Below are 12,932 nucleotides of genomic sequence, written 5' to 3' on the forward strand. Positions count from 1 at the left end.
AGCATCTACATGATCAGTGAATTAAATATAGGAAAATAACCAATTTTCACTTAAAAATGCAAAACACAGAGCAAACTATTAGAATAAATGTTGACAAATTGCTCAAGAAAGGTTCAATAGAGCGAAAAATTCATTTGGGAATTGCCACAAAAGTGGCACTAGGGTAGCAAATGTATTCAGTTTCAGTTTTAATTGATAACTGTAACAAAATCACTAGTTGCACCCTGGAAAAAAATTTCACTGAAAAAGTCACAATTTTCTTCAGTTTTGTCTGTTTCTGATAGAATAACCTTCAACTTTAATTTGAGCTTTAATGAGCATCTATGTGATCAGTGAATGAAATATAGGAAAATAACTGATTTTCACTTAAAAATGCAAAACACAGAGCAAAATATTAGAATAAATGATTACAAATCGTCCTCAAGAAAGGTTCAGTAGAGCGAAAAATTCATTTGGGAATTACCATCAAAGTAGCACTGGGTCTTTTTGGGGTAACACATATATTCAGTTTCAGTTTTAATTGTTAATTGCAATGAAATCACTAGTTGCAGCCTGGGGGAAAAAATTGACTGAAAAAGTCACCATTTTCTTCAGTCTTTTGTTTTTCTGATAGAATAACCTTCAACTTTAATTTGAGCTTTAATGAGTATCTACATGATCAGTGAATTGAATATAGACAAACACCTGATTTTCACTTAAAAATGCAAAACGCAGAGCAAAATATTAGAATAAAAGGAGAAAAATTACTGAAGAAAGGTTCAATAGGCAGAAAAATTAAATTGGGAACCTTCACAAAAGTAGCTCCAGGTCTTTATGGGTTAATGTGGATGAATTTCCTGAATAGATCCAGTGCTTCTAGTTCAATTGTTGCACCTTAAAAGCTGATGCCCTTTAGGATGCTTTCTTTGCAGGCGTTATCAGTCTTAATGCTGTCTCTCATGATTCTATTCTCTTTCATCCTGCCAGCTCTTCAAGTTTAAAACATAAGAGGAAGGATGAACGCAAGCACAAGAAAAGGTCAGTCTGTGATGGTTGCATCAGAATCATGTACTTTCCAAATCCTACATATCTTTTTTGACCCCCACACCTCGTTGCCCCCCCCTCACGGTAAGCGCTCACGGCCTTTCAGAACACCCATTTCTGAGAACGAAAGACGCAGGATTCTCCAACCACTGCTCTCATGTAGGGGCACGGCCAGTGAATACAGAAACATGAAGCTTTTATTTCTTTTGTGCGTAGCGTGAAAAAACCCTCGTAAAGAGGAAAACAGAATGAAAGCTCGAGCCACAAAGAGAGAAGAGAGGGGTGAAAGAGGGTAAGAGAAACCAATTTCATGCTGTGATCTTGCAACATTTTATAATTCGACTTTGGATGAACGGACCGTTGTTTGTAAGCACAGAGCCAAGTTCAGTAGCTGCTTACTTCAACACAAACTGCAGCTTTCCAGCTCAGTACAACTCTGTCCTCTTTCTTCTTTTGTTCTGATCGCTTGACTCTCTCGTGCCTTCGCCTCCTTTTTATACATGCTGTCTTTTGTGATGTCCGCTCACGTTTTCGAATACGCCTCACATACCCCAAGTGTTCTGCTTCCTATAATCTGATTTATGCACGTTTCTGAAACCGTTTCAAAGAGCAGATGAATGATGCAGAAGAGAAAAGGGTAAGAGGCAATAACTGGGTGTTTTCAAGACTTACTGGTTAATCTGCACAGGCCTCATTTACTGTTTCAAGTTGTTTTTTTTAATGAAAGAATTTAGCTTTTGCATAAATGTTTCTTCAAATGTGGCACAAAATTTCACTTGGACTGACTAGATTTTAGGGCGACATGGTGGTGCAGTGGATAGTACTCGTGTCTCACAGCAAGAAGGTCCTGGGTTTGATTCCATCACCAGTCGATGGGGGTGGGACTTTTCTGTGTGGAGTTTGCATGTTCTCCCCATGTCTGCGTGGGTTCTCTCCGGGTATTTCGGCTTCTTCCTGCCATCCAAACACATGCACCGATAGGTTAATCTAAATTGCCCATAGATGTGAATATGAGAGTGATTGTTTGTCTCTATATGAACTGGTGACATGTCCAGGGTGTACCCCGCCTTCACCCATAAGTAGCTGGGATAGGCTCCAGCGACCCTCATGACCCTAGTGAGAATAAAGCGGGTTCAGATAATGATGAACGTGTGTATGTATACAGGGTGTATCAAAAAAAAACTATACAGCTTGAAAAACTAGCAGCATTGTACCTGTGGTGCCACTGTATGATAGCACCCTCCTATGGTGCAACAGTGGCATTGCACCTGTACGCCCTCCCGTGCTGCAACATTGGGACATGCGTTGGACAATGGGACACGCATCGGACAAAGACGCGCCGGACACAGAACGTCCATTATAGTAGGATTACCCCCAGTTCCGCATTTGATAATTTTTGGAATTTTCTTTTGTGAACGTCGGTAGGTAGGGGATTGGTGGATATTTGTCCAAATTTGCAGACCCAGGTTTTCATGCATGAGTGAGCAGGGGCAAATTGCGCAATCCAAGTCAAAACTGGTTTGCGTGAAGTAGTGGTGGGATTTAAATCCAATCAAAGGTCATGGGAGGGGACAATGGGCATCCATCTTGTTTTCCACAGAATTGCCAGGTTACAGCATTAACACTTTGGCCACCACGTCAGTTCCATTTCTTTACCCATGGCAGCTGTTCCTGCCTTTCAAGGTTAATTCAACTTGTTTAGGCCTGAAATTGTCACTGAGGACAGGCCAAGTTAGGGTTAGGGTTAGGGCTAACCTCATTGTCCCCTCCCATGACCTTTAATTAGGTTTAAATCCCACCACTACATTGCGCAAACCAGTTTTAACTTGGATTGCACAATTTGCCCCTGCTCACTCAAACATGAAAACCTGGGTCTGTAAATTTGGACAAATATCCACCAATCCCTTACCTACCGAAGTCCATAAACGAAAATTCCAAAAATTATCAAATGCGGAACTGGGGGTGATTTTTCAAAATGTATGTTTTTTTTTGATACACCCTGTATATATCAGCCCTGCGATGAACTGGTGACATGTCCAGGGTGTACCCCGCCTTCACCCATAAGTAGCTGGGATAGGTTCCAGTGACCCCCGTGACCCTAGTTTCATTCATTTATTTCATTTATTTATTTGTATCAGACATGTAAGTAATTACAGTCCATAGAGTATAATGAACATTAAAAAAATAATAATAAAAAGGGTTAGATAGATAGATAGATAGATAGATAGATAGATAGATAGATAGATAGATAGATAGATAGATAGATAGATAGATAGATAGATAGATAGATAGATAGATAGATAGATAGATAGATAGATATAAAACAACTCGCATGCACACACCCTATCTTCATTAACAAGTATAAAAATGCTGGTGCCAGTATTTAACAAGTGAGGGTAAAGCGGGTTCAGATAATGAATGAATGTTGGCTTATGTACATTTATACAATGAATTTATAAATGTTCCACTAGAAAGAACCTGTAAAGTGAATATATTTCAATGTGCAGACACAGTTTTGAGGTATATCTGGTAGCTCTGACACAAACATTCCTTCTGAATAAAACCCATTCTCTTTTTAATTCTCAGAATTTCACATTTTGATCCAAGACTGTACCTTAGAAGCTACAACCAACTAGCATTTTGGATTTAATTTTCCTTTATTAGTGACTCAAATTTAGTAAAGTTGAACTACTTTTATTCTGGAAGCCTTTTACTTGTAGACCAGTGTAAGAAGTCTAGTTGAGTGATTCTTGTGATCATGTAATCGATTAGTCAGCTCATTATTTTAGCTCCAGTGCTGTTTGCTCTTTATCCACTGGTGTCCTGTCTCCTCTGCTCTCCTCACCACCTCCTTCAGTTCGCGGACTCACTCCCGACGAAGGCGACGCTATCGGAGGTCAGAGTCGGATGCTTCCTCCTGCCAGTCTTCCACAGAGGACAGGTATGGACCCCTCTGCCCCCCCATCCACCCATACCCCCCACCCTTCCTCTCCTCCTGATCCTCAGTTTATCTTATCAGCCCAAGGTGTCTGCCGAGTTCTTGGTCACACACCACAGCGATGACTGATAAGGCAGAGGTGACTTCCTGATCTCAGCCACAACTAGCCCTTATCACAGCTCCACAGGAAATGGCCCCAAATTCACTTCACAGATCAATGCACTCAATTATAATGACATATAGCAAAATCATAACTGTGGGATAAAGTGAACGATGTTTTTGACAGCTTTTATAGATTACACTCAGCAGTGATGGTCTCCAGAGGCGGCTGAAGTAACTAATCACTGTTAATAATTAATCTTTGAATCATGATAGTGTCTTCAGAAAAAGGTCAACTTTGGCACATTAAACATAACAAAATTAACTTTCTGACTGGTCATTTATTTTCCATATCCATTCACATGTCTGGAATTACACTGAGCCCGTTTACATGACCGTAAAAATCCATTAACCGGGAATAATTAGATAATTGTAATTATCAGATCTAAAGTGTTTACATGCACTTCACTTGCTTACACTTAGACTACGTCACCTCCATTTTTACAATTTTTTATTGTGTTTGCACATGCACGGACGTAAAAGAACAAAATTAACCTGTGTGCATGCATGAAGACATTAGAGTATTGGGAAGAAATCCAGGTGTTAATCTGATTTCTAATAATCAGATTACTGCTGTTATCTGATCAAGTATATCAGATTATGCTGTTTTTTGAATGATATATTTATTTTTAAAATAGGACAGTTCGTATTAATGAACATTAACACGTAAATCTGAGAGAGTATAGCGATACGGCTTATTTCCATCTCAAGCATTAGCCCATTAGCAGGTAAAAAATAAAAAAAACAGCTTACAAATAACATATGGGTGAGGTTAAGGGCGTCACGGATGGACAGCCCACTACTTTTTGATTCACAATTTTTGAACCAGACAAGTTCAAAACAAATATTACACATAATAGTAAAGGTCTAAATGCCAACTTAAACATACTCAAAGGGGAAAATTTTGTTTCAAATATTTTAAATAAAGAATATCAAAAACTGCTGCATCACAGATGAACAAAAACAAATTATGTCTATTTTTTGCAAGAATTAGAGAGTTCTCAAAAGTGAAGTTCCTATGACATTTTCATCTTAAAATGTATTCAGTGTATTCCTTAAACCAGGGGTGTCAAACTCATTATAGTTCAGGGGCCACATTCAGCTAAATTTGATCTGAAGTGGGCCGGATCAGTAAAATAATATAACATATAACAATATAACATAATAATATATAAATGATGTCGATTCCAAACTTTTCTCTCTGTTTTAGAGCGAAAAAAGTAAATTTACATTATGAAAATGTTTACATCTACAAACTATCCTTTCAAACAATGTGAATAATATGAACAAACTGAAAAAATAAGCGTCATTTTAACAATATTCTGTCTCAGTTTATCATTTACACATGTACATTATAACGTACAGATCACAGTGGATCTACAAACACACAAAACATTTAATAACAGACAGAATCTTGTTAGAATTGTACTTAATTCTCTTAAGACATTTCCTTTGTTTTAGTGTAAATACATGAAAATATTCACATTTACAAACAGAAAAATTTGGAGTTGTCATTATTTATATGTTATTATGAAAGTATTTTACTGGTCCCGCCCATTTGAGATTTAATTTGTCTGAATGCTGAACCTGAACTAGAAGGATTGTTAATATCTTAGTGTAATTTTTGCATTTCACAAATTAATCCCTTTGGCGGGCCGGATTTGGCCCCTGGGCCACATGTTTGACACCTGTGCCTTAAACACTCTATTTTACAACCTAAAAATTGGTTAGAGAAAAATATTATTTTATCATACCTAAATAGTAAGAGTTTTGACAAATGGCAGTGTCATGGATGGACAACAAAAGTAAATATCAAATTAAACATTTTTATTTCAATTATCAATATCATATACATTAAAAAAATATATATATTTACAACATACAAATAATATTAACAATATATTCAAATGTATTTTGCATAGATATATACATTTAGTAATTTTAAACACTGTTTGTTTAGAATATGACATAAATAATATAATAGTCAAATATCAATGTATTTGGAATAAATTTAGTTTATTTATGAGAGTTTATAAAATGAACCCAGAATGACGACAGAAAACTTTATCACTTTCCAAACATTCACACTATAAAACTCCTCAAATTTTTTTTCACAACTTTTTTGTCATTTCAAAATACATTTTCATGAAAATATAAGTAAATACCTACCCAAAAATATAAGTTTGGTGTAGATTATTGTGATTTCATTTTTTTGACCAGATGATAACCTTCCCTTGACTTCGCCCACACCATAACTGAAGTAAGACATACAAAAAGAAAAACAAGCAACACATAGTGCACACAAATAGACAAAAACAGGGACCAAGGCAAGCCACCAAGCAAAAATTGATCAAGGTTTGCACATGATTTTTTTTTTTTTTATAAATATCTCATTGTCGCTATTACACATGATCACTTAATAATCTGATAACTCCAGAAACTGAATAAATGATCGGATTGTTAGTGTGCATAAACAGGCTCAGTGTTTTAAACCTGTTTGGAGCTCTTTTTATTATTCATTACAGTAGTCACCACAGTCACAACTAAGGTATATTGAGCTTTACTTAGTGTAGTGCACTGAGTTTTGAAGTTCTATATTTAAGGTTCAATATATAAGATTCACAAATGCTTACATGAACTTTGTGTTAGTGACAATTTCATGCTCAGAGCGGGCCCTCTGTTTGACATTAGCTAACTCTATTTGTAAGCTAACAACTGTGTCGGTTTCCTGCATCCATGCTCTGAGCTTATAAACTCATTTCTATGCAGAGTCTATTTTGTCTGTGAATATCCTTAGACTCAAGGCCTTTCAAAAGTACTTCTCTACAGTAGCAAAGTTTGCTAGCATTAGCATCAAATTCCAACACAAATCCAGGACAAACTTTATGTAACCACATAGGCATGCATACAATTATACAACAGTGCAATCATAGATTTATGCTACTGAATTTAAGAGGAAAATGTACTTTTTATTATGTTTCACTTATCTGACAGCTTTACTTCATCTTTCATTTTACAAGTGCTTTATTTATGTTAGATATTTCCTCAGTCAAGGCTGTCGTTTCTGCAGCTTTTCTCAAGCTTACATTGAAAATAAATTGAATTTGTATGAGTTTTTCGTTGAAAAAACAAGCAATTTTCCTCCAGTTGTAGGCTATACCTACAGATTAGTTTTCAGGTAGAAACCCATTTTCAAAAAGTACCTCAAATCATTTCTTTTCACCAAGTCCTTTGACCCCTAACCCCCACTCCCCTTTTCAGCCCTCTTTTTTTCTGTGTCAAGCGACCTTAGTACCATGAAAGAAGTCCAAGTTATTATTATTAGTATTATCATTAGAATATAAGGAAAAGCTTCCTGAAATGTCCTTATTGTGAATTTATATGCTTGACTGTTTAGTTTAGTTTATTGTATCATGGACAATCTCAATTAATTAACAGTATCAATAATCGCTTTTCCATTGGACATCTGTGCAAAACTTTACCGATATTTACTAAATGCTGAAAAAATAGAAGTGCGTAATGTCGGTTTTTCCATTAAATCACAAATGCAATGATTTGTTTATTTATTATCGCAAGATGACACAAGAAGTCATTTCATAAACATGGCAACGAATGTAAATATGGTGTTGATTTACAGATATATTTATTATTATTATATATAGTGATGGGAATCGAGAACCGGTTCTTTTTGAGAACCGGTTCCCAGTAGCTCGATTCCTTGGAATCATTTGCCTGTCTGCTTAATGATTCTGCTTATCAATTCCGCCTTCGTTGTGCATGCACGATGACGTCACACGTACGCTGCATTGTTTTGGTCAGAACATAGCCAACATGGCGTTGAGGCAGAAACGGTCCAAAAAGATGACACCAGGTCCACTTACTTGGAACACTTGCGAAGCTTCCATGTCTTCTAAAGGATGGAATCCCTCCAATATCCTCAGACATTTGTCCACAGCATGTGAATCATTTACAGGAATGTCACGTATTTGATACTCTACTTAGCAGCGCTTGTGAATGTAGTGGCAGAGTGAACGCCGGGCCAGTTCCGGTGCGGGCAACAAACGTCATAACTCCTCAAATACAAGTTTCTGAAGGTAAGAAGGGAAAGGAAATGAGGTGCACAACAACGGGAGATGGGCAGAGTCGACGTATGTGGTAGTAGTGGACATGCAGCAATAGAGGAATTAGTAAAGCGTTTCACTTTCACTGTACACCCCCCCCCCCCCCCCAACTGACCCGGTGTCATCTGTTATTATTATTTGTACATACTGTATATGTTATATTTTCTGTGCAGAGATGGAAATATAACAGACAGTTAATGCAAACACATCCGTTTGTACTCTTTTATTCCTTCACCCAATGAGAATCGATAAGAGAATCGATAAGGAATTGGATCGATAAGCAAAATCGAAAATGGAATCGGAATCATTAAATTCCTAACGATTCCCATCCCTAATTATATATTACCCCTCTGTCTCGTACTAAATTAAAAATGATTGGGTTTCCTGGTGTGTCCACGCATCCAGCGACATGTTTCTTCTTCTTCTTCGCTTGTTGTAACGTCCGTCAACATCCATTTTTTAAATTCACCTGACTCTAGTTGCGAAAAAGGTCTTTCCATTGCAGTTTTGTGTGATATACCATTTGCGCTATGCCAGAAAAACCACCTCTTGCCAGCGCAAAAACTTTTAATCGAAAAATGAGACTTGCTGAAATTGTTGTTTTTTCATCAGGTACATTTTTATGTGCAAGTTATATTTTCGCAATTTGAGGGTCAATGGAAAAGCGACTACAAACAGTCAAAAGGGGCAGCTTTAGCCAACATGGCTAGTATCCTGCTGTAGCCTGATGACAATATGCACCTTAAAAAAAACAATATATTACAGTACATTAACTAAAAAGAGAGAGTTAAGACAGCTAAGAGACAAGATAAATCAATAAAGATAAAATGATTAAAGAGAACAGTGAAACATCAGAACAATCATACAGAGACAGCACATACACTCCAAACATACAAAAGCAGCACATACAATATCACACACAATATATCAGCATGTAATCACAGACAGGGATGTAAACAGACATCACATATGGACAGACAGTATCCATGATCATGACACAAATAACACAGAATTTCATTAAATGTACATTAGTATTCTAAAGTGAACTGTTGACTGTAATTGCATAGATGCATTTTTCTCACAGTACTATCTCAGGAACACTAAATGTAGGATCTTTCCACAGACACCATCTGCAAAAATCTGTGGTGCATCAGGCATTTGGAGACCTGGCATCGGTTGAAGAGGAAACCACCACAGTGTTCAACCAAACGGGCATGAAGTGGAGACCTGCAACCAAATCAGTGTGTAAAACGGCTCCAAAATATCGCTCCATCCTCTCAACTGGCACCGTAAGTACTCTTTAGGACTCTGAACATGCTACCAGTGGTTCGGTTTCTCAGTTACGGCCATGTAGCGCAGCTTATTGTCAGAGAAAAAATAATAAAATAAGGAGTTTGGATTGAAAATGAAGTCAATGCAATTACAGCAATTATGATTCAGGTTTCACATCCTGATCATTTGATGCAGTTTAATCAAACGCATTTTTATGTGGGATGAAACTGTACATGGCCTGACTCTGAGCTCATTTTATTAGCTCCTCATTTTGTTGGAACTTTGCTTTTTCTGTTTAGAAAAAAAAAAAAAAAGGTTAAATATTTGCACTTCATTAGAAAGAATCCACACAAAATGAAATGATTGAAAATACGACATAAAGAGAAGACAGAGGAGAGTTGAAAAGTGTGAACCTACTGGGTTAGACTTGACTGAAAAAGCCAGATTTGGTTTTTAGATGAGTGTTTTTCAATGAATGTAATTATTAACAGGATTTAAAAGGGAACATTCAGACACAGTGGCGTTCATAAAAGGGGTTTTTCTGCAAAAGAAGGGCAGGGTTACATTTAGAACCAAAGTTTTACATTTATTTTAAAGGGGTCATATTTTGCTAAACCCACTTTTATTAGTCTTTGGTTCATTTATTTGTGTATTTGGACCCTAATAGTTCCAAAAGTTTGAATTTGAACCCTCCAGGTGCTGCAAAGCTAAGTTTATATTCATTTTGGCAAAAATCAAATGGATTTCTACAACCTGTATTAATTCCTTCTTTTTTTTCTTTTTTTTAAATTAATTAATTTATTTTTCGATTATACATTTGCACAAACATGTACTTAGACATAAGGGGCCACACAGACACAATACAAAAAAAAATAAAAAGAATTATACAACAAACCTAAAGACCTATTAAACCCAAAAAAAGAGAGAGAAAAAAAAACACAACAAAAAACAACAACAACAAAATAAATAATATTATCATCTCCTCTTTACAATGCTCAGGGCTGATTGAGAGTTAATATAATGCATACTAACAACAAATTTCTCCATCAAGACGACATAGGAGACAGCAGGACACTCTTGTTGACAGTAGAGAAAAAAGGATTCCATTGTTGATAAAACAAATTAATTTGTCCACAAACAGAAAACTTAATCTTTTCCAGCTTTAAAAAGAAAAGTACATTTAGTACGTCATGATATTTGCACATATAAGGTCAAGACGTCAGACGAACATTTTTACGAATACGTCATAATTGTTTGTCAGCAGCAGTGGTTGTAGCCCATACTGAAAATATGTCCAAACTTCGAGCCGATTGCCTAAAATGTTCAGTTGTTGGCTGAACAGGACAGAGCAGCACAGCCAACAACCTGGAGGGGGCGGGTCCTGAAGTGGCTCATTTGCATTTAAAGGGCCACAGTGCTCAAAAACGACCTTTCTGTTGTCATTACTCAGAAACAGGGTTGAAGATGGACCTGTGGAGTTGAATTAATGAAGAATTCAGACCCAAGCAGAGCATTTACACTTTATGTAGACCACAGGGAAAAGTTTTAAAATTTTGTATTTGTATTTATTTATTTAGTTACTGGACAGTGTGTATTGGCATTAGTTACAAAGAACAAGATGCAAGTACCAGATTTAGAAGAGAAGCTAATTTCCATCTGTTGTCCTGGACAAACAACTAACCCAACAAACACCACTTAGATTACAAAGTCATAATATACTGGAAAAAAAAACATTAAACATGACAGATATAGGAAAGTCTGCTCAGATTGAACGGGTTCATCCAAATACATAAAATATATTCAATACATACAATACATTCTAAAAATACACTAACTTTACTAGAGCAAGAATAAGACATAAAAGATAGAACAAAAAGAAGAGAAAGAGAAGAAAAAAAATAAATGAAAAAAAAGGAGCAAGAAGAATAAATAAATAGATAAAAAAGCTAATTGTCTAATTGCAAACCAGACATGTAAAAAAGTACAAGTAAAAACTATTGGGCTACAATCTTCAGTAGAACTAACGAAGACAGTTTATACAATATAATATAAATGCATAATTTTATTTTTAAAAAGCTAAATATCACTCTTTTAATACATTTTTCTTACGACCTTTTTTAGGCACCAATGCATTTGACTCATAACTGCTCCTTGAGTTATTTAGAGATGATAAACAAAAACACGTGTGGGAATTTTTATGTTTTAAGTTGTTGTTTTTTTTACTTTTTTTTTTTTTTTAACCTCTGTCATGACCTTTGCTCTTGTGCTTACGTTAAAGTGAACACAAAGGTTTTAGAAGTTAAACATGATGATAGTAAAGATGGGACCAGAAACCTTACCTTTACCTTTTGGACTTTCTGTCCCTTATTTTATGTTAACACTTGTGACCGAGTGTTTCATCCATTCAAATAAAGGAAGAACGAACAAGAGGAGTGTGATCGGTGACTTTATTTTGTCAGGATAGACTTTGCATTGTGCTGTCTATTGCAGGTTGGAAAATAAAAAAATAAAAAGGAAAAATAGCTACATCCTGTGAATGCAGCTGTGTCCTTAAAGTGTGTCTCATGCTTACTGGCGCATAAAATATATTACATTTCTCTCCGGCAATCATTAAATTATGCTAATTGCTCAGATGAATGTTTTTAATTACACACCACAGGGTTTTAATTGAAATTCAATAAATTAATCCATATATTGAATCATGCCTGGCATTCAGGAAGACTTCGCCACTGGTTTTGGATGGGTTGTCGTCCTGCAGTATTAGACCTATTCACTGGCTTTTATTTATGAGTTTTAATTTGATACAATTAATTTCCAAGTTATGCAGGATGATCTTTTTGCTTCATTTTTTTTTTTCCTAAAATGCAGCCCTTAATAGGAAAGGTAGGTATGGCTGCAAATATAAGTGATGAGCTTTTGGGGGGTTTTTTTGTTTGTTTTTTTGGTTTTGGATTTTTATTTATCTATTTTTATTTTGGTGGACACATATTTAAAAAAAAAAAAAAAATCTGTGAGGTGACAAAAGGGAAGAAAGCACACAAGGATTATTTGCAAAAACCAAGGCAAAGCTCAAATGTTTTTATTTGAAGGCAGCGACCATCTAGAGGTGACATTGAAGAATGTCTCTGTTCCACATTAATCTCTCACTCCTGCACAGATTTGTGTGTAGGTGTGAGCGCTACAGAGGACAGTAGAAGCACAAAAGTTGTTTCAAACTTCCTTCAGGGGCTTACCTCCAATGTGTCGACTTTAGACGAGATAACGGAAAACCTTCGGGAGGATGGACTTGATCTCCAATCGAGTAAAGAGAGATCATGACGTTTATGAGATGATGACATTTGAGTCAATATCTTTTCCATCTGAAGTGATACAAAATAATATTGTATTTTAGTGTGCGGCATACTTTTAGTCACAAACAA

The 12,932-nt window shown here is 36.1% G+C and overlaps 1 protein-coding gene across 1 annotated transcript in view; it reads left to right on the forward strand.

The window, feature by feature from the left end:
* Nucleotides 1-12,932, forward strand: part of srrm4 (serine/arginine repetitive matrix 4) — a 112,785-nt gene that overhangs the window by 89,619 nt on the left and 10,234 nt on the right. The window contains exons 6-8 of the mRNA XM_030143443.1: nt 967-1,017; nt 3,881-3,964; nt 9,365-9,530. Of these exons, the coding sequence (XP_029999303.1) occupies nt 967-1,017; nt 3,881-3,964; nt 9,365-9,530 (301 nt within the window). The remainder of the gene's footprint in view (nt 1-966; nt 1,018-3,880; nt 3,965-9,364; nt 9,531-12,932) is intronic.

This window comes from Sphaeramia orbicularis, chromosome 9 (genome assembly GCF_902148855.1).
Source record: "Sphaeramia orbicularis chromosome 9, fSphaOr1.1, whole genome shotgun sequence".
Lineage (NCBI taxonomy): Eukaryota > Metazoa > Chordata > Actinopteri > Kurtiformes > Apogonidae > Sphaeramia > Sphaeramia orbicularis.